Source organism: Argiope bruennichi, chromosome 6 (assembly GCF_947563725.1).
Source record: "Argiope bruennichi chromosome 6, qqArgBrue1.1, whole genome shotgun sequence".
Classification (NCBI taxonomy): domain Eukaryota; kingdom Metazoa; phylum Arthropoda; class Arachnida; order Araneae; family Araneidae; genus Argiope; species Argiope bruennichi.
In genome coordinates, this window is record NC_079156.1 from 90,363,986 (window position 1) to 90,388,024 (window position 24,039).

Consider the following 24,039-nt stretch of genomic DNA (forward strand, 5'->3'; position numbering starts at 1 on the left):
CATGGAGAGTGCCCTTTCTTTTACACAATTATCTAAAAGTGGCTTGATAACTGAATTGCATCCAACCAATCATTTTTCTTATAGGAATTCGTTTATTGTCCGAAATATGGAAAAATGTTAGTTACTAAGGGGAAATAATTTGAATAAATCGATTTTATATAATTATTATAATCGATTTTATATAATAATATATAATCCGATTATAAACAAGTGTCTTTTTTCAACTTAAAAAAGGACAGAACATATTTATACACCCAATAGCTAGTTAGTCATAATGTTTTATTATTACTAAAGCACAATTTAAAATAATCCCCCCCCCCTTTTTTTTACTTTTTACTTACGATAAACCTTTATTTTTGTTGTAATGAACTATAGTTCATCAAAACTGATTGATATGACTAAATTAATCTATTAATATTAGCCGTCTTCGACAACCATATTAATGCCATTAATGTAGTCATATCGACCAATTTTGATGAAATAAATTCCATCAAAACAATAGAAAATATTATTGTATGATTGCATAATGATGATAAAGCCCTCTGATTGGTTAATTATACTTCCAAAATCATGAAATTGGTGTAGCTGTTGAGATTGAAAGCTCTTTTTTGGAATATCTCTCGAAAATGATGGCAGAGGAATCGGACAAATTTGATAACTATGTAGAGAGTCACGAGATTTCAATGGAATGAAAATTGGCGAAATGGGTCCATTCATTTAATTATTGTGGTTGCGAAGCTCTGTGAAATTTTTTTTCCATGGAGAATGCTCAGTGAAATAGTTTTTGTTGAGATTTTCAGATTGAGAACGAGGGAAAATTGATAACGCATCTAGTATCTGTAATTTGACATGAAATAAAAAATGTCGAAATTATTATAATGCTTCTGGCTGGAGGACTGGCTCTTTATATTTAAAACAGTTGCGAAAGCTGAAAATTTCGTCTGGACAGCAGATCGTCAAATGCGGCTAATATATAATTTTATATGAAGCGGACATAAAATGCTGCCGCGGTGGTCTGGTGGTAAGGTCTCGGCTTCGGAACCGGAGGGTTTCAGGTTCGAGACCCGATTCCACCGAAGAACCGTCGTATAAGGGGGTCTGTTGCACGTTAAATCCGTCATGACCAAACGTCCTCCCGCTGGTGTGGTGCGGTGTGGAGAGGGGGGTGCCAGCTCAGGTGTCGTCCTCGTCATCTGACCGCGGTTCAAAATTACGAGGTCCGTCCCAAAATAGCCCTAGTGTTGCTTCAAACGGGACGTTAATATAACTAAACTAAAGACATAAAATGCTATATAATCAAAATTGCAAAGTTAAATGTTTGTTACCTTTAGGAATTCAAATCACAATAGTAATTCAAATTGCTATAAACTATATAAATTTTTTTCCGAGTAGAATTTTCTTAAATTCTGCTCGAAAATATTATGAATCGTAAGGAAGGGTTAAATGAAAGACTCTTGACGGCAAATTATAAAGTTAATTTTTTTTATATAATTAGAACTATGTTTTTAATGTGCATATGCAGCATTGTCTAATCAAACATGATAGTATGGAAGATATAATAAGTTTTTTAGCTTAAAATAACAAAAATAAATAACAAATAATATAGGAAAGAAAAAAACTTAAAAAAAGATTTATTTCACCCAACTGATATTAAAAAAAATTCTTTTAACAGAATTTGAAATTTTCTGACATTTAAATATTGATTCAAAACTTGCTCTTTTGGGTTTACCGGTCAAGAAGAATGAAATTCGGTTAGCTTATTTCATGTTCTATGATAAATTGTAAATACAAATGCAAGTAATTGTGTTTAGTTAAATTTTAAGAATTATTAATAACTAGCCGCCTTTGGCGACCACCTCCCTATTTTTCCTTACCTTTACCTCGCCTCACTATTTTGATTATGCTCTCTATTTTTAGTATTGTAATTATTTGTTAAGGAATTTGCATCGTCGTTTTTTAAACATGTAACTTAAATTTACTGAAAAATTATTTTAAATCGAATATTCTCATTTTTCAGTAATCAAATCTTTATTGCCCTTCTTTATGTTTGGAATAATAACAAAAATATCCTAGAAAGAAACAAAAAACTGGATCACGAATTTTTTTCATTTAAAAATGGTGCCCGAAATGTAAAAAAGAGTAGACATAATTTAGAAACATTTCTACTACAATAAAACTCCTTAGTTACGTTGGTCAAGGGACCATTTAAATACGTCGTATCAGCACACATAACGTAATGTGAATCTTGGAAGAAAATATCAGCCTTCTTTTTTCAGTAACTGAAGTACCTTTAATCGTAATTGCAGTAATTTTAGTGCATTAGCACTTCTTGATTTACAAGGCATGCATATTTTTCTTTCGAAAATTTGTCACTGGATTATTATTAAATTTATTTTGGATTAATTTATTACAACAGAAAAAAATTAAATGATTGTCATTATGATTGCCTTTATTGACTGTATTTATTGCTATTTATTTAATCCTAGAAGATCTTTCCAGCCCTTCGCCCTTTTCTTAGTTCTTTGGAAAGCTTGAAAAAAAATCAAGCACAATATTAGTTTCGAAAGAAATATTATTTGTTTTCTATTGTTGAACAGTTCTATTTTGAATTGAAATGAAATTGCAGTTTATATAAAATTATTAATCCATATTTCAGAAAAAGAAAAGGTCCATGCATTGGCAATACTCTATCGGATATCTGAGAAGTTATAAGGACTTTTTAGCATTGAAATAAATGAAAAGAATTGTTGGAGATTTACGCAGCGAATATTGCAAAACATCAAAAGAAAATTTATTTATATAATAACATACACACGGAGACATTACAGTAAAATGATTAACCAATAACATGAAGGAAGGATCGGAAGGTAACATATAAACATATCGGAAGGTCACATGACGTAAACATCTAGCAACTAGTGCATGTGCAGCTTTGACTGCTTACATAACGGCAGATTCTACTTTGGGATAAAGGGGGTTGAGAAGGAGAGATTGAGTACTACTGATATCTAACAGGAATTATGATCAAGAGAACAACATATATTATATAATGAAACCTGAATAATAAAATATGATGATACGATCTGAAGTAAAAAAATTGTGTGAAAACTATATAACAAAATTAATATTCTTAAACAATTTTTGCACTTATTGCTTATATAAGAGTGCTAGTTATCTTGTATACAATTATATTAATTTAATATTGCAATGGTTGTTAAATGTTTCCTCTTTTCAGGTTTTGTTGCAGATCATCTCGTTTTGCTTCGTCATTTTAGAGGAAGCACTTTTCTTTCTCTAAAATGACAACAATAATTTTATTGAATGCAAAATATCCTGAGAAAACGTCAGTTTGTTACTGAGATAACTGGAACAAAAGGCCACATGCAAATTTCTGAAGAGATAAGCAAGGAAAAAAATATATATAGAGAGAAGATTTAGAAATCATTTAAGAAATAAAAGTACATATACAATGTGTTGTACCGATTACATACAAATGCAAATTGCCAAAATATCATTCAACGAAATAGTTGTTCAACTTGTTGAAATTGCTTTTACTTCAAATTTATCTTCATTGTTTTGAAGTTCTGCTCCTCAACGGCGAGAAGTCTAAAATACGCACATAATATAATGTCTAAATGTCAACTGAATTCTGTTTTGGTCTTTGCTTATTTTATCTTACAACATAAAATTCACGTTTAGAAACATGATATCATGCTGACTAATGAATTTCTGTTTATTTTTTAAGTTACTATACTTCATTAAATAATTCAGCTGCAATTAATTTTTTTAGAAATGAGACCATATGTGGTTAATTATTCTCAGGAGATAATCAGTGATAGAAAAAAATGATGAAATTGTGAATTAAATAGAGATCAAATTTTAGAAACATATATAACTATGCAGTTTAGAGCTTGGTAAATTCGAAACTAATGTAAACACAATAAAATTCCGATTTGTCCAGAATTTCAAATTATGAAGAATTGGATCCCAAAAGGAGTTCAGCAACGACTTTTAATATATATGTATATATATTCAATATATAACTCTTTCAACTAATAGATAATTAATAAATAATTTTAATTGGAAAGTAAAAATTTTTAATTATTAAAGGATTTTAATAATAATTTTAGTAAATAAACTATGATTAAAGTTTGTATACAATTACAATATGAAACTTCAGCTCCAGTTACTTATCCAATCTTCAAGTAGACGAATATATTCGCCCATTTACAAATTGATACACACAAAAGCACTATTTTTGATTTAAATAAAAAATAATTTTAGTTTTCATTGCTGATTATTTCCTCAGAAAATCACTGAATTTCGGGGGAAATCATGACATTTCCCTGTATTTTCCAAATGTCTTATATTTGTATAAACAACAGAAATCAATTAATATATATTCTATTTTTGTATAATCCGTTAACTCTTGCGATGAACGTTTCCTTTTTATAAATGTATTTAGTTCAATTGATAAGACAATGAACAAAGTGTAAACGGTTTGACATTTTTCGATCAGATTTTTTTCAAAGACTAATGGTATTTAAAAGTTTAAATAAGAGCTATTTCTCACTCATTAAAAATTATCACATTTAATGTGTATGTTTTTCAAGGGAATATTTTAATTTCGAGAGCTTAATACAAAAATGCGAGCATTTATTTCTTGATAACCGTGGGTAGCCCTCTAGAACGTGGGACCCGGGTGCATTGCACCAGACCTTCTATTTAGAGGGCCGTGATTGTACCGCCCCTACTACCCAGATCACCTTGTAAATCAACTTTAACACCATCCCATCTGAATTGTATGATAGATAATTATTAAAAGACATTTAAATAATGGGCCAGTTAGAATAAAATTCTTTGTTCAGTACTCTAAAAAAGTTTCCAAGGATCGATCTAAAAATATGAGAAAAATAATGCAGTGCATATGTTACCGTGAAAGACCAAAATCTGGAGTATGTCGACACTCACCGGTGAATGTCAACATATACCAAATACCTCGGTGAAAGACTCGAGTGTCGACATTCTCCGATTTCGGACATTCACGGCAACGCATGTATGCAGTACACTATATAATCAAACGGAAGAAGATTATCATATGTTTAATTTGGGAAATAATTTAGACGAATTTGAGCATATTATATCAATAAAATAAAAGTAATAAACACTATGTTGTTTATGGAACTGTTATGTTTCCTAACACTCACAGGGTTTTGATAAGAAAAAGACCGGGCAGCACCGGGTAATATTAGTTTTGAATAAAAAAGTTTTTCGATATCTAACACAATCATGAAGTTCAAATATTTTTTAAACTGTATCTTAGAAACTGTGGAATATCTGCACATGGAACTTTCTGATAACAACCGATTAAATTCACATGGATAATCTATTCTAGTAATATTTCACAGAGGAACACCTGTAGTGCTCTGATTGTTTAAATACAAGTTAAAAATATTTTTTTTCTGGGTCTCATTGCACTTCATCCAGGTGAAGAGCATTCGAAAGACCATGGCGACTTTTTACATAACTCTTCTAGTGACACTATTGTGTCATAGTAAGTAATAATTTTTTGCTTTTAATCTTCAATTATCATTCACCTGCTTATGATTAATAATTTATATAAATATATTTATATAACACGTTTAAAGTAAAGCATAATGACAAATATATTCTTTTTAAAAAAATATACTTTTATCAATGCTTTTCACATTAGAAAATAGCTTTTATATAAAAAAAAATTTGGAGATTAAAAAAAACATGGAACATAAGAAAATAGAAATAATCTAGGAAAATTGGAATTTTAGGCATATTTATAATAGTTTCAGGACTTCCGTTTTTATTATCAGAATTTCTATAAAATAATTTTCTTTTTAATATACTGCTTAAAGCAGGTTTCCCAGCAAAATTTTTCCGTATTTATTATTTTCTCATTTTTAAATCTTTAGTGTATTTCATAATTCATAATTATAATGGAAATTTTGTAATCAATTATTATAAGTTCCTAAAATATTAGATAAGGAATTATTAGATTCTTTTTCTGATTTTTTTTCTTTCCTATTTTATGCTCTTTTTTAATAATTTTCTTAGTTTCTTATCATAAAAATATGATTTTTTTTCAGCACCAAGTGAAATTTTTAATCTTTGAGGACTATTTCTCTTTTAATCTGTGGAAACAACTTACAGCTCGTTTTTGAGGAATGAAACAAGAATTGTTCGTTTGATATGTATCAAATCGAAACCTTAAATGAATTAAAAATAGAATTTTAAAAACATTGAAAATCATTCTCAGAAACATATAAATGTTCAAAATTTGAAAACTCTGGGACATTAGAAAAAAAGCAAAAACTTCACTTATCAACCTTATTTATCTTAAGTTTAGAACGGTAGAAAAAATGAAATTAAATGGAAGAATACAAAAATATTTTTTATTTACGAAAAACTATTTTTTCTTTACCCTCTACTTGGTTAAAGAAATTCGAGTTTCAGCAATTCTTTTTTTTTTTTTTTTGAATAAAGGAAAGAATAATAATAAAAAATAGCACTTTTATAGTTATTACACAATTTAGAAACTATATAAGTTTATATTCCAACATGAGTTATGCTAAAAAAAAAAGATGTTTGCCTTGAGATGTTTATTGATTTTAATTTCACTAAAATGCTCTCAACAATTTTGCCGAATATTAAAATCAAAATTCTCGCTATTTTAATCGTTTTATTTAATTTATTTACAATTTTTTTTAACTTAACGCTTATACACTTACATTTTTCTAAATAAAAAATTAAGTTTAAAACGCTCAACGTTCCAATTGAAATCAGTTAGTGCCTTTAAGGCATGAAGTCAATAGTCTAAAAGATAACAAACATTTAGATCAAGAAAAATAAAGGTAAAAACGATGTACAATAAAATTATATAAATTACAAAAAAAAAAAAAAAAATTGTTCCGCATTTACAAATTTGTATTTCCTTCAATACACTTTGACCAACCATATTAAATATCAAATGAAATTGATTAAGAATTTTATATTTAATTATCATAAAGGCATTTTCTGTCAATAACAATTTTTATTAATTATATCAAAATAGTAAATACATTTTTTCTGTTCTTTATAAAATTGCATATTAATTGCTAATAATTGGACTTAATTTATTCACCTGTAATTAATAAAGGTCTTTGATATGTGATTTCCAGTAATCTCATAGATTTAATCAAGTTTTTTTTCGTAGGTGGTCTTGCTAGCAGCCCTATGGAAAATGAAGGTAATTTGAACTTTCTATTACTTTGTGTGTATTTTTTGATTAAACGAGAGGAATAAATAATTTAATTCACTCCTAAATAAATTCAAACTTAATTACTAACACTGTTTTATCTGGTAAATAGTATATTTTATGAACTATTTTGATATAGTTTATTACAGCAAAAAGTCACGTTTATAAACAATTAAAGTTATGAATAATACCAAGGTAGATCGATTAAATTCTATGCACACAAAATTCGTTTATATTTTAATTATCTTTGGAAATATCATATTGGTTATTGATAAATTCAAAATAAAGCAAAAAAAAAAAATCTAACAATACTTCATTATTCTTAATTTCTTAAAAGTCTTAGCATTTCAAGGACTCAACCTATTATACTTTCATGCATTCTCAAACAATGACAATTAATGTTCGTTTAAAACTGAGAAATGTTTACATAAAGGCCTTTCCCATTTTAATGCAGAAATTCAATTATACTGGAGAGTTGATCATCAATTTAATTATTCGAAAAATAAATTTCCGAGGAAAATAAATTTAATTTTAAAAAGTATTGATTCTAGAACAAAGATTGATGGAATCAAATTTTGTTTTACTTCCATCTGTTTGTTTACTTTAACATCCGAACGCAACAGCAATTCTTGGAGGAAGGGCTTTGAATGAAAATTAGCAAATAACTTTTAATGATTGATTTGGCAAAGAAAAAAAAAGGAATCAAATAAAATCTTATTTCACCATAGGTACTGAATATTTGAATGCATTAATTGCCTGAAGGTGAAAACTAGTAAACAAATTTTGAATAGCCGATTTGGCAACAATGGCGAATGGTTCAAAATTTTATTTACATTTCATGGCATTTGTGTATGTTATTAAAATATTTGTATGAAGAAACGATTCTTGAAAAAACGATTTCGGATTATAAAATGAACAAAAGTGAAAAAGCTTAACATATGTATATTATATATATATATATATATTTCAAAATATATAATAATATATTTTGAAACTTCTCTAGATAAGTTTAAAGAAATAAAACGCTATACATTCATTTCCGTTCTTTAATTTTACAAATATGCTTTTGTGAAATTTCCCTTTTATGAAACACAGGTCTTCCTTTACAAATTTGGAAATTCCATAATTTCATTGAATTTCTAAAGAATTTTTATTAAAGATCTCCCTTAAAGTAATAATAATTCTTTTCCAAAACATAGTGTCTTTTCTGTGCTCATAAAGAAAATTTGTACTTGACGGTGATACTGCTATTTCAAATAATTAAATAGAAAAAAAGAATAAAAATTTTAAATTAAAGAAACAATGTTATATAAAATTTGTATACAATAATATCTCAAAATTATGCATTAGATAAAGGCCGAAGTGCTTATAATCTTTTTTGTAAATCAAAAATACTAAATTTGTATATTAAATATACAAATGAATTTTAATTAATTAGCCAGGTAAGCAGTTTCTTAAAAAATAATGTTATAAAGTGTTTATATATATTGATACAAAATAATACAGCTTATTCTTCATCTCACATTCTGAGGATGTTTTTGTCTACAAAGGAAAACTTACTAAATTAAACTTCTTATTAATACTAAGGAAATACCTGGTCAAAATGTTTTTCTAATACATACCAGCTAATTATAAAAGTTTCTACATTGAAATACTACTTTTATCTCAAAATAGGAATTACAGTTTTAAATATGTTGAAAATTACAGAGGGAAGACAATTGCAATTGTGGCAGTTTTTGAAAAAAAATAGATTTTAGTTGACATACTACTATTTTACTAATCTTTTATGTCAATAAATACGATGTACTATATAGAAAATAAAATAACACCCACTATTATAAGAAAATGGAGGATTTTAATAAAATTAATATTGGGTTACAAAGAAGAAATATCAAAATAAAACAATCAACTGACAGTACAAAAAAAAAATCGTTTGTTAAATTCTTTATTTGCCATTTTATTTTCGTTTGCTCAGCTATCAATAACAATGCCATATTCCACTTTCTAATAAAATCTGAATTGTCACAAAAAAATGCGTTTTGGATGTGCCCTCAAGACTTTTACATCAATACAATTAAATGTTCCCAATGGTGTATTGAAAAGGTTGTTACAAACTGGAGAAAAATCAACAGTCGGAATATGGTGCTATTAATAAATCAGCAACTGAATTTGAAGTAGATCAATTATTTATTTCTAGAATTTTGAAAGAGGCTAAGAAACCAACAGTTCTTTACAAATTCTTATAATATCCTTGGAAGAAAGGGAATAAAAATAGAAGAGATTTTTATACCTTATATTAATTAGTAAGGCAATATTCCGTCTGCAGGGACGATTAACAAATATAAAGTGTTCCCAAAATACCCTCGGAAGGGCTAGATCCTACTTCAGTTAGAATAATTTTGTATTTCAAACTGTCAATAAACTCAACCTATTTGCCAAAATTGTAATTTCTTCTAAGTGAATACCATATATTCGTACAAAACTGATTTAGAAATGTATATCATACTTTCTAATAGAAGGAGTAATTAAAAAATGGATGACAAATACTATAGACGAAGTGTTTAAACAACTGTAATTTTCCCTCATCTTTACCTTATATGTAAATTCAGAAAAATTTTTGCAGTGGTATTGTTGTTTTCTATTACTGATTACCGTTTCATAAAAATGCGTACTTCCGACGAAGCTTAAAATAGACTTGAACTTTCACATTCTCAGATTCATTTTGAAAACGAACAGTAGGAAAGACATTTTTTTCTGGTACCCTATAGGGCCATAAATTATTATGTAGGTATTAGTACATCAGGCGTAATATCCTTCAATGACAGAAAATTACTAAGTTTTCTAGAAATATTATAGAAATAAATGAGTTCTTTTTATTTATCCCTCCCCAGAAAAAAAATATAGAAGTAAAAATTACCTTCTTTTTTTTTCCAAGATGACCGATTCAGTTTAACAGTGAGTGAAGGAGGTTTTTTTCTTTTTCAGAGCTATTCGAAGGAGATATCGCTGGAATAGATCCATTTGCTCTTACAGTAAGTTATTCAAAATTTCATCGATCGAGTAAAGAAAATATTTAAAGAAATCAAATCGGTAAATGTTTTTAAAAATTCGTTATATACGCAGACAAATTTTCATGCACCGGAAATCGTAAATAAAAATACTAGTATTTTATAATAGAAATCAAAACTAATCAAATGATCTAACTGAAAAGGCCTTAATTCTGGTTCAAAGGTGCGAACGAATCAATAACGCAAATAAATTCTTCAACAACTTTTTCTTTGTCTGGTTTCTCATATACATCTAAATTTGATATATAATATTGTTATTTTTTTCAAGTTTGGGGAGTGATATTTCTGATATTTTTTTTCAAGTTTGTAGTTTCTTGTAATAATATCGTTTCTGAAAACACGTAGTTTAGCGAGAAAAATGTGAATGAGATCCATCATGATGACAATTTTTTTTTTTATTTGTGCCTTGAAGTTTTACGTTCAATTGATTGAAATGCTGGCATATACCTATGTTTAGCGACAAAAGTGTGAATGAGATCCATTATGGTGACAATTTTTTTATTTCTGCTTTGAAGTTTTAAGTTCAATTGATTGAAATGCTGGCATATGTTGCAAAAAACAAATATAGGTATTGTTCAATTTCTCTCTCATTTTGCAGAAACAGTCTGATTTTATCAGACTTTTTTTGATTAACAGTCAGACGTGCCTGATTTAACAGTCTGATTATCTGATTAAACAGTCAGATGTGCTCAAAATATTGTGTCACGTGCCATTGATGGCACTGGTGCCACTGGTTCGTCATCCCTGTCCTAGGCTAATTTAGGCTAGGCTCTATTTAGCATTTCAACAAAGTCAGAATCATTGAGCTGTCGCATGTTAATTGTAAGTTCATCGTATATGAACAGTTCAATCCACAGATTCGGTATCCTGAGGGAACCTAACAACTTATTAGTTTCAGTAGTTGGTAGTTTTTCAAAAGGTGATTAAAAAGTTATATTAAACACAACGCCTTGTCATGTTTTAGAGGGATTAAAAATCGCCTATACAGTTGCTGAGGACACGGAATCCAACTAGTTACTTGGCTGCCCATAGATCTTAGTCAGGTAATAATAGGTCTTATTAGAACCAATGCGTTGCCACTCACTGTTGCGATCAATTGCACAACCAGTTGCGTGCGGCTAATAGACTATCTAAGCATACAGCCCAATCAATATTTCGATTTTTCTGCGTTTTACATATGCTTGATTAAGGGTGTATTGATTATCACTTACAACATAAGATTTATCATATTCAATTGAATTTGACTATTCAATGCTGACGGCAACCCAATAGAGATTCATTCATCTAACATTTAGAATTAAAGAAAAACTAAGTCTAGAAAAAAGTACAGCAAAAGATATTATATTTTAAGCTCATAGATTTTTATGTGATTGTTTCCCGTTTTTGTCGTTTCTACCACATAAATAATTTGTATGCTGAATGTTTAATTATCTGAATATAAATTAATAGAATCTTAAAAAATGCAAAATAAGAACTAAATTTCGAACTTTTTGTATGCCTTTCACTTTATTTGTCCGTTTATGAATATGATTTTTTTAAATTTTATATTTCATGTTTAATGCTTTTCTACACACAAAAATTCTATTCTATTTCATTCAAGCTGAATATTTTATTTGCAGGATCGAAATGCTGTTGTTGATGAAGCTGAACTTTGGCCAAATGCAACCGTGTATTACGAAATCGGCTATAAACTCAGTAAGTATATGGTGAATATCCTTTAAACTGTAATTATTAATGAATTAAAAAGCAAAAAAAAAAAAAAAGAAAGAAATAAGAAAATTAATGGAGCAATAGCTTTAAATAGATATGGCCGAAATAAAGCAAGCTGATATAATTATAATTCAGGCAGAAATTAGTTATAAAATGCTCTTCCTTTAATTTACTTTTTCTTAAAATAAAGGCAAACGCATCGCATTTAACTAACTTATCAATAATTATTTCGTTAATAATAATATGGCAAGATGATGGAAATTTAATAATTATGGCCTTTTTAAGAGAATATATTATACTAGTGTTGTTTGAGAAATTGTGTGGCTTGGTGCAATGAAGAAGCATATTAAACCAGTATTCGAGTAACCAAATTTCCAAGCTACGACAGAAGGAATTAAAAAAAAAAAGAATTTTTTTTTTTTTTTCAGAAAACCTAATTCAAATGTAATATCACGATGAATAAATATGTTCTACAAATTCTTATCATTGATGTTTTCACAAATGATAGCTTATCTAGTAATTTAAATTCCAAAATAAAATTTAATAAATGTTTAACCAATTATATTCTAAATAGAATGAACTGGACAAATTTCGAATTCCTTATTTTGGAACAGTATTGAGATTTTGTGAGTATTTGATGAAATAATATGATTTTCAATGAATTGTTCAAATTCATTTTAATTATATATTTAAAATCTCAAAGTTTGAAAATATATGCTCGGATAAAAACTTTTCATATTAAACTTGATAAAAAATAATTAAAATCATTTTTCGCCACTATATTCAAGTAAAAATTTCCGTTTGAAGACGCAGACTATCAAATAAATTCAATAAAAATTTCGATTTACAAGAATATGAGAATTTTATTTAAGCAAACAGATTTTAAATTTTATTTAAATATCAAGGACGTTTTTTAGTAATTGAACCATATATGATTTTTATAACTATAACAATAAGCTTTTATATAAATAAATAATCGGATAATATTTAAACATGTAACTTTTTTAGTTAACTTTGATCGGTATTTTATAATAAACTTTCAATTTTTTTTTCTCAGGGAAAGTCAAAGACATAATCCAGGAAGCAATCGATGAGTATGAATCTAAGACATGCATCAGATTCAAGCCCAAGACACCTGCTACCAATGATTATGTAAAATTTACCATCGAAGGCGGGTAAGGAAAATTTCTCTATTAACTTGTGGCAATGCATTTAAAACCGGCGAATGAGACATTATAAGCAATAAAATAATATCTACGTTCTCTCCTAATATATTCATGTGGAGGGAACGTAGACATTATTTTATTAATGTATTCCGTCTAAAACTATCAATTCAATTGATAATTTTGGACGAAAGTTAGATTTAAATAACAACTAGTAATGATCGATATTCTATATAGTTAAATTCTTCTTATGATCAACAAGATTTAGTGAATTCCATCTTAGAACTTTTCGTTGTACGATGCTTTTGTAATTCTAAGAAGAATGCCATAAGAGTATGGATAATTTTCTTTAGAATTTAGATTAAATTACTGATGTCTTTTACAATAGACATTTAAAACTTAGATTGCGTTTTTGGATTCCTTCTTCGTAAGATTTATATTCCTTTATTCAAGGTATCCACTCTAATCATGGGTCAGAGCTGACTTTCAAACAGTTAGAGATGCAGAAACACTTTCAATAAAACAGGCTTTAAGTGATTTAAGGAACAATTTTTATGTTGTTTTAATCAGTAAATGCTCAGTAAAATCAGTTATCAGTAAAAATTACAAATTTAAAATCTTTACACCGTCCTCTTAATCATATTTAGAAAAATATTTTGGATACACCTACAATATTATCATAGAAAGTTTCACTTTTCTTCTATCTATATTGATAGAATTTCATTATTTTGGCCAATCAATGACCACTATTCTCTCATGATGCCTTTGGAATGATCTAAAATCATTTAAAAATATTGTTCAAAGCCTCAAAAATCAGCCAGTTTTTATCACAGATTAATGGAACTTTTTCTTAAAGTTCTTTGTGTCAAGAATGTTATACAAGTCTACTAAGAGAACTAAATATACTAAAAATTAGGAAATCTTTTTCAACAGTATCTTTAGTTGACAAGGGTTCTATTTAAAAAGATTTCGTAATTTTTTCCAACCTCACTTGATTCTATTTCAGATTTATGTTATAAAAAACATAATTTGTTAAGCCAATTAAATCTTTTTTTCCTTCTGGAAATATAATCTCCAACAGCTTTTAAGTTGGTTGTTGGACCACAGCTAGAATGGATATCTTGTATATGCGTGATCTTTTTTTGGATATCTTTTCTAAAATATTTCATTATAAACTCTATTCATAACTGTTATTGGTTGCAGGTGCTGGTCGAATGTGGGACGCAAGGGAGGTGAACAGGAGATTTCTCTTAGCGAGGGATGTCACGATAAGGTGTCAGCTGTCCACGAGATTGGTCACGCCCTTGGTCTCTGGCACGAACACAGCAGGTCTGATAGAGATGACTACTTGGAGATAATTTGGGACAACATCAAACCAGGTAAATTAATTCATATAGAATTTACTTCTTTTTTTAGAAAAATGAAAATTCTCAATTAATTAATAGAAAAGAATTATTAAGAGTGTCTTCTATTTGCAGCGGCAAATTCAGAGAATGATTAATAGACATAAACATGCAAAGAAAACATAATATAGAAAATCACGTTTAATTGATGAATACCGTGTAAGTATTTAGGCTTTGACATCGCAATTTGAGGAAGACAAAAACGTAGAGTAAAAATTAGAAATTCTTTATTTGACAGTATTTTTAAAATACAGTTCTTGGTGCATAGTACATTGCTGAATATGGAAAGATGAAAAATGAGTGAATGAAATTATTTGTAGCATTTCTTAACGCTGCCAGAAACACTTTTGAAAGTCACTAATAACGCGGAAACTATTATTAGATACACTCAAAGACAGCAAATTCGTTATTCATACAGCGAAGATATAAAAATAATACTATTAAATCATTTTATATGTCTGCAGATATTTCAAAACAAAAGAATGATTCGTGATAATTTCAAAGGAGAAGTTTGGTGGATTAAGACCTGAGGAATATGAAAACCGAACAAAGAGACCGATAAATTAGTAATATTGCCATAAAGTGTAGTTAGTTTTTATCTGATATGTATTACTTTTATTGCCCACCATAGTCAAAGCTTATATACTTAGATTCATGACTTTTTTTCCAGCGAAACATTGAATTTGATGATATAAGCTATTTCAGTTCCTGGTGATTCATGCTAAGAATTAAAGTATTAAACAAACACTCAGTATTATTCTAAGATTCATGAATTTGCAAACAAATGAACTTTATCACAGTAATGAAACTGTTGAATGAAATCGGAAATATTCTTTTAATGAAGTTCTTAAACAAAGATGACGAGTCACGTGCTTCTCAAAAGGAGAATTACACAGCAAAACGGGTTCTCTAATACAAAACTAAGACATACTCTCAAATTAAAACATTGATAATAGTAATTCGCAATATCATCTCAAGAATTATGGCGGAAGTCTGCCATCTCCCCATGCGGTTTTTCCATTTCTTAAACAACCGAGTTTCCACTGATGTACATTAAAGTTTTCAAGCTTAGAAGATCATCTCTTTCATTTGTTGAAAGAATCTAACTGTAACTAAAATTACGGTTTTCTTTAAAAACGAGCTGTGGTGCCACATTTGGGCTCCAACAAATTTGATGAAATCCGTATTTACAAATATAGCAACTCTTCACTACAAATGTCAAGAACTGGAAAGCGTTGCAATAAAAATTTCTTCCAGCAAAAATTTTTATTTGAAAGAAAGTATGCAGAATTTATAATCTAAAAAAAAAGAAAAAAGAAAAGAACTTTAAAATAAGTGCTACTTATTAAAGGAAAATAAGAATAACATTAAGAATTGACAAATCATTTAGAATGCGTACTTTTGGATTAATATTTAGAAATCTATGGTAGCTTTAAGAGAAACAATACTTTTCTTGAGGCTATGTTTTTATTTGTAGGTGACGAAAACAGCTTTAAAGAATAATAGGTAAGGCGCATCTGAATGAAAATTTGATTGCGGCTCTATCAGCATTTTTCTTCTGGATTACTTAGAGATTTCCTGGGTATATGGTTGTGTGCGTTAAGAGAAAGTTATTATAAAAGGATTAGCGTCAGTATGACTTTGAATGAAGCAGAAGCGACAGAACAAGTAGCGCTGTTTTATTGCTTTCTCTAAAACTACCAACGGACGATAATACATTTTTAATCTACAGAAAAATTACTGGAATCAACATTTACTACTGCGTCCATATTAAATTAAATGTATACCTTGCAGTGAGCAGTTTTCCCGACGATGTAATAACTTTAATCATGCAGATGTGAATACGAATACGACAATCCACGATTAAGTCAAACAGTGATAATTACTCCACCATTGGAAAACTACTCACTACAAGGCTACTTGTTCCCATATACATTTGACTGTACATGTAGCTTTTACAAACTCTTTTTGAGGACAAAAATTGTTTTATAGCACTTTGAGCCTGTTTCATATATTTGTGTGATTTTTCCCGCTATTGTTTTTCACTGAAACGTGCAATCAGTGGCATGGCGATGGAGTAGGATAGATGCCCCAGGCGTCGGTCAGATAGAGAGGTGGGGTTATTATGCAAAATGTTAATATTTTTGTCATGTTTAAAGAAAAATATGTTTTAAAAGAAAATAAATAATATAATGCTCCTGGCGTTATTTGCATATGTTAATCCGAATCCTTGGATGAAAAGGATCATAGTTATGCACAAGATACAACTTATCTTTTCTACCGCAGTGAACTATATTCTTTATATAATTTTTCATAACTACATCACAGATTATTGCTTTTTCTTTTTCAAAAGTTACTGACTTTTTTATTGAAGGTGCTGAACGCAATTTCCTGAAACTGAGACCGTGGGAAAATAACTTATTAGGAGAAGAGTTTGATTATAAATCCATTATGCTTTACGGGGAATATGCTTTTGCTAAGGACCGTAATTCGATGACGATGAAACCAAAGAAGGAGGGAGTTGTCATCGGTCTCATCAACGACAAGCCAGGTCTCAGCGAAAGCGATGTTCGAAGACTCAACAAACTATATGAATGCGATGGTAAGATTACACATTTAGTATTTTTCCACTCTTATTTAATTTGACTTCCTTGTTTAGTGAACATGGAATTCGTCGTCGATTTTATATTCACTTCTTAATGTATTAGAATTCCGAAATGTTATACATTTGTGAGTTCCTTGTTTCAGCATAAATTTTTAATATTTTCGGAATTCAATTATCAGTCGACTAAATTTCTACAAATATTGAATCTATAGAAGTTAAGTCTCCTTCTTGTACTGTATTTGAGAAAAATTAAATTTAAGATTTCTTAACATTTATAATAAGGAGTTAAAATATATTAAAAGTTAAAAAAGTAAAAATTAATTAAATATTCTTTAAAAACAGGTTCTTATCAGCAAACTAAAAAGTTGAAAATATTATTTTAATCAAAAATATTGAGGTTAAAACAAAATCGTAAGAGGAGGTGGTGCTTAAAACAGTATTATAAAGGAATTAAACTGCAATAAATAGAACAAACATTTTTAATTACTTATATCTTAATTACTCATTTGAAAACGAAAGAATAGAATTAAAAATGCGAGATGTGTTATCAGTAGATTATATAATCGTGATCTGTTATTTGCGATCGGATCAGTTATTTAAAAAAAAATTAATTCATTAAACTTATTAATACATTTTAAAGATGTGACTTATTGAAAAGCATTTTTGTGATTTTTTATCTATATTTAAGCACACGAAAGCGCATATTTTGAGAGTTTCGATAAATCTATTAATATCGGGACCATAATTTAAGAAGTTATGGTTTAATTTAAAAATATCGTTCTTTTTTTTAATTCTGGTGCTTTATTTTAGAACTTTCTTGATTGTGAGTGTTTTTATAGGAAACGTCCGCCCACCGCCACCTGATATTCCTGACTTCAAATGTGATTTTGAGAAAGACATGTGTGGTTTTGAAAATCATGAAAACAACTATAAAACTAACTGGATCCGAGAAAACGGAACATTAGCAGGAAGAACAGGTAAAATGCATATTATGTTTTATCGTTTTCATTTTCAAAATAAAAATTTTAATTTGCTTTTAAATGCAGCAGTGAATTAATAGTGTAAAGTTCATATTCAGTCATAATTTGAATGATAAATCTTCAAGAAGTATAATTTAATTTTACAATTTCCTTTTCAGGAAGCTACATATACGTGAATGCTGAAGATGCCTCCTTCCGTAAAATTCGTATTACATCCCCTTTCTTCGCATCTTATGGACGCAGGAAGGCCTGTCTCACTTTTGATACCTACTTCAATGGAGGTGGTGTTGTGTCACTTGATATCTCTATACATAACATCCATACATCAAAACTAGTCATGAAACATGTTGAAAAGAGTGAAGAATGGCAGACAGTCAAAGTCAATATAGATGTCGAAGGTTATGTTAAAGTAAGTTCATTGACTATATTATATAATAATACTATTAGATCAATAGTATTGCATTTGCAACTCATAACCTTTGGAACAAAACTAGTAATAAAAAATTCGTGGTTTAATTTTAAAAATGTCTGATGATATTGTGGGACAGATCAAATTTAAAGGAAACTGCATCTGATCAAAAACATACCGAAAACATTTTAAACCTTAGAAAGGAATTTGTTTTTAAATCTTTGGTAGAAAAGTATGCTTCAATTTCTTCTATTTTTTTCTTTGGATATAAAACAAGGACACAACCATATGCCAATGGAGGCCGGAGAAACTCATTGCTGTTCAAACATCAAGGTAAAAATCCTTAATGAAGCTGAGGAACAGAATTTTACTAATATTTGACAACCGGATTTGAAAGCACTCGAAAATTGGCAAATGAAATTATTTCTATGTTTGGAAATACTTCTCAAGGCGAACAAATAAGTATATTTATGAAAGGAAATGTATTCTATCTAATTCACTATTGCTGATCTTGGATCATTTTTGAAATTCATTATTGTAGATAAGATGCCCTTGGCAGTAGAAAAGATGGCAAAGAGAATAGATTGTCCTTGTTTCTTACATTTTCGAAATAAATTTACTTCTACAGTTGTAGGCGACTCACATAGACTTTGTTTACTGCGCTGTGCTAGCATTTGCATTTGACACACTTGTATTAGATTATCATTATAAGTAGCAAATTACCAAAAATATGAGATTTATTCTCGGTTAGATATATTTATAGAAATGATGAATAAAATGCATATTTATTTTTATGAAGGGGAAAATGTAGCTCTTTTCAATCGTATTAAGTCTATAGTGGGTGTCATGCTGATCGGATTTACAGATTTCAACTACTCTTATTTTCTTCTATTTCACTATTGCTGGAAATTTGCACCGCAATTCAATCACTAATTACCTCAGTATCAGAATCACTGGTATAAATGACTGGTATAAATGCAGTCAAAATAACTACCATTCCATAATGTTGTTTAATTCAATTATAAATCTATACTGATGAAAGTTATGCTATTTTTAAACACCGAAATGAATTTTACTTTACAATTTCTTTTTTTTATTGTAATGCTAAATACATAGTAGAAACTGTTCCGAATTTTAAAGCATATCTGAAATAGATATAATATCAAATTTTTAAGAAATATTATTTCGTTACTATACTAATAAGCAGATTTTTGATTTAATTATTTTCTACTTTTTATTTTTTCATTTATAATTCATCATTATTTTCTAATCATTCGACGATCCCATCGAGGAGGCAGAAGTATAAAAAATTTTAACCCTCTCGATTCCAGCGGGGCGGTTTGAGACTTTACCCTATAATATCCACGTGGGGCGGTTTGGGGCGGCTGCTAGCCGTTTTAGGGGAGATGGGTATTAAAAGAGGCTGCTCTACTGAACACTCCAGGAGGTCCTCGTTATCTTCGACAATCGCGGCTTTTTCACAGTAGTTTCCCCTGTGCCTTAGGGCGGTAGGGGTTGAGGAGGGATTCAGTAAATAGGTTGTTGGCGTACATTTTGTATTTTGAAAGGGTTTTAGTTTCTATTTTCACGTGCTGTTAGCTCAAAATTGGAAAGATTTTATGGCCATTTATAAAAGAAATTTTCCACTGAAGCTCTCTGGTAACGATGAATGATATATAAGGATACCGACACGTTGTTTATTTTTCGGACAAGCATCAGAAGCCCTTTTCAGTAGTAAGACTATTGTAATAATATAAAGACAAACCATTGCATTGACACTGCGGCCTATTCACATCACAGTTTTCTCACAAAATGGGTAGCGACAGTTGTTACTATGGAAGGAAGTCGTTTTACATTCCAAGCATCTTATTCTTTCATCAAAGGACTGTCGGAAATTCTGAGGCCGTGTACAAACTACCGCTTTTAAAATAGAATTAAAAAAAAAAAAAAAAAGATTGAGAGTATTTTTTATCGCCCTCTTCAAAGAGTTATATAAATACCGAGTTCCTTTTTAGAATGCCATTCTGAAAATTTCTCTTCAGTTGTGAATTGCTACTCTTTATTTTATGTACTGTGAATCGGGTGTTTGGATTATCAGAGTAATTTTTCTATTGAAACGCTTATTATTTCTTCATTATGAGTAAAAGAAATCGTGAACACACTGAAGAAGAAATTAAAGCAATTTTACTTGATTCTGATGAAAGTGACAGTGATCTATCAGATGATGGTTGGTCAAAAAATGATACTTTAGCTGATCTCTCGTTTATTCTAAGCAAAGAAGCAGGAGATGAAACTAACGTCGGTCAGATGAACGAGAGAGAGAGAGATGAGGAATCAAAAAAATGTTATATAATGTACATGTTATCAAAAATTTGCAAATGATTCCCTCGTATGTAAATTTGGGGAAATTTAACATGAAGCTTTCGTTTAAAAATTTATCTTGTCTTAACAATACTATAGAAAACTTCACATAACATTTTAAAATCAGAAATTCAGCTTGAAAAATTCAACATGACAGTTCATACTAAAAAAGTAATATTTATGATGAATGTAATTTTAAATGTGTTAAATCTTCATATTTAGTTTATGAAGAATGTAATGTTTTAGTAAAATGTTCAGGCTGAAAACTGAAGGAATGTATTTTCGAAATATATTTCGCTGAGTAATTTTTCCCCCGAATTTTATTTCATAAATGTTTGTATTTCATTATTAAATGAAGGTTTAAAAATATGTTAACTCATCTATCGAAACAATTCGATAGATGAGATATTTAAGGTTTGACGTAATATATTCCTTTGATTAGAAAAAAAATTTAATAGTTATATTTTAAAAGATTAGTAAAAATGAGTGGCAAAATAAAGATATTTTTGGAATTTATATTTTCCCTACATTCTTTTTCGATTATTTAAGGTAAAAGCAAGAATTCGTAAGGTTTTGGGGGAAAAAAATGTGAAAACTTCTTTAAAAATTTAATTAAAGTTCTAAAACCTTTCTCTTAGTATCACTATCGTAAATGCAAAATAATATTTTATATTTAAAAATTCAATAAAGATAATCGTTTATACTGAAAAAAAAATGCTAAAGACAATAAAAAAAATCTTAGCTGAGTGTTGAAAGAACATATTATTTTCTAAACATCTTTCAAAAAGAGCAATAACACTTTTTTTATCCAACGAATGTTTTTATTTTGGTATTAAATGAAGATTTAATACATTATCTTGTTAATCACTGAAAAGCATTCACATCTATACTATGTTAAAAAAAATGAACTAATTGCATTGATATATATATAATGTATGTTTTACATTACTATGTAAAAAAATTTTACATGGTAATATATGACATATTATTTAATTTTGGCAACAAAAAAATGTAAAAGCCTATTGAGAATTAAATGAAACATAAAAATGTTTTTGAAATTGCTAGTAAAGCAAGTTTTTATTTAAATAGTTTGTAAGCCTAACATAAAACTTACAAAAAAAAGAAACCTATTTTCTAAATTATAGAATAAATTTCAAATTTTTTGTAAAAAAAAATACCCCACAAAGATGATGAGCGAAACATTTCACACTAAAAAATATAAATACATTAGAATAAAACTCTTAAGCTGATGGAAAATGAATCTCGTTGCCGAAAACCGCAAGGCAATTATTCAAGGTAGAGCGTCGACAGTTTTATGACTTCAGAGTGCGGGGGGTAACTGCCCCTCAGCTAGGAAGAGTCCATGTCTTTCAGAACCATGCTGAAAAAGTCTGGATGTTAAAGGGAGTGCCACTTGAAAAGTGCTTGGATGTTAAAGAGTTAAAGCGTTGTAATATAAGCATAAAAACTTCAAGTTTCATCTTTCCAAATATGAAAGAAATTAAGATAATTAAAAACGTATAAAAAGGATTTTTTAAATGAAATTTACTTGTTTCTGGGCATTAAATCATTTAGATAGTATAGCACTTTCGGCAGCCACTCAACAGGTGGCTATCATTGCTATGATTTTTTATCTACGCCTTGCTAACCAAAATAAAGGTAGCCAGCTCTCATGCCACCAAAGTTTTGTCAAGAGTGTGAAATAAATATAAAGAGTGTGAAATAAAAATAAATTTGTATGCTATTAAACCCTTTCTTGCTGCTTGTTTATTTTTACAATTTAATTGAAAAATCGCTAGAAATCGCAAATCCATTTTTGTGAAATCTTGACATCTTATGTATAATGAAACGGTGATCTTGGAATAATTTGGGTATCAGCAAGTAAATTTAGGAATGCAACCGTTTTGATGAAATACTGACATCTTAAATATACTGGAACTTGGCAATCTTAACATAATCTGAAAATCGCCAAACAAATCTGGGAATTCAACCATCTTGGCATCTTATGTATAACGGAGCTTGGCGGAATCTTGACACCTTATGTATATAATGAAGCTTGACGATTTTGAAACTATTTAAAAATCGCTAAGAAAACGCTGAAATTGTAAAAATAAACAAATACCTTTTTCTTTAAAGTGCTTTCCAATGTTATAAATTCTACATGTTCAAATTCTATTTACTGAATTTACTTCATTGTCATTCGTCTTTTTTTTTTTAACAGTTTTCGCTGGACGCCCGAACAAGAAAATCTGACGGCGAAGGCATCATTGCTATAGACAACATCATTTACGCGATGCGAGAATGTGAATAAAAGAAATTGTGAATTACAGGCCTATACATTATTTATTACCAAATGACAAAGAAAAGTTTTGTTACTTAATAAAAAAGAATTACATTTTATGTATATAATATAAGCAAAATAAAAGTCAGAAAGAGCTTATTCAAGTGGATATGTCTGAGAACTTGTTGTTGCATCAACATTCAGTGTCAATAAAATATTATAAATAAAACTTCTCTAATTACGAAAATGCTAGAACTTCAGATTCTTTTAATCCGTAAAATTAATATGAAAGTAGGCAAATTTGCTTATGTGACAAATTAACGCTCACAGCTTTAAGAAAAGAATTTTAATGAAACTAATATTCACAAAAAAAGGTTCTAGTGTAGATTTGGGTACCCCTTCGACTGGCGACAAACTTCAGGGATGAAGCACTACTTCTGGTTTCCATAATATTTTGCTTTCATTGACCAAAAATTTATGTCGATAGCTATCACATTATTAAAAAATCACAACACAAGAATAAATTTGGACTCTTTTTTCCTTTATCCTGGCCATCATTGATTAGCAGGCGCTGCCTTGCTACCGCACACACACTCGCTACCGCTACACAATACACTGAAGTGTTTTTCCCTTTGCCGCAAGAGGGCAGCACAGTGACAGGTCGGAACATACCGCCCGCCTTGACATAATGTTGTCAACACACACACACAAGGAAAAACTATGGAATATCACAATTCAATGCACAATTCTGAATAAAAACACACAAATTCAGATTTTAAACACTACACATTA

The 24,039-nt window shown here is 29.1% G+C and overlaps 1 protein-coding gene across 1 annotated transcript; it reads left to right on the forward strand.

Moving 5' to 3' along the window:
* Positions 1 to 5,414: 5,414 nt before the first annotated feature.
* LOC129973097 (astacin-like metalloprotease toxin 1) lies at positions 5,415 to 23,406 on the forward strand. The gene is made up of 10 exons (XM_056087479.1): positions 5,415 to 5,554; positions 7,226 to 7,258; positions 10,253 to 10,299; positions 11,955 to 12,030; positions 13,103 to 13,220; positions 14,412 to 14,587; positions 16,986 to 17,213; positions 18,056 to 18,193; positions 18,355 to 18,605; positions 23,188 to 23,406. Exons 1-10 carry the CDS (start codon positions 5,509 to 5,511, stop codon positions 23,275 to 23,277), a joined length of 1,203 nt encoding a protein of 400 aa, XP_055943454.1. The 5' UTR covers positions 5,415 to 5,508; the 3' UTR covers positions 23,278 to 23,406.
* Positions 23,407 to 24,039: the final 633 nt, after the last annotated feature.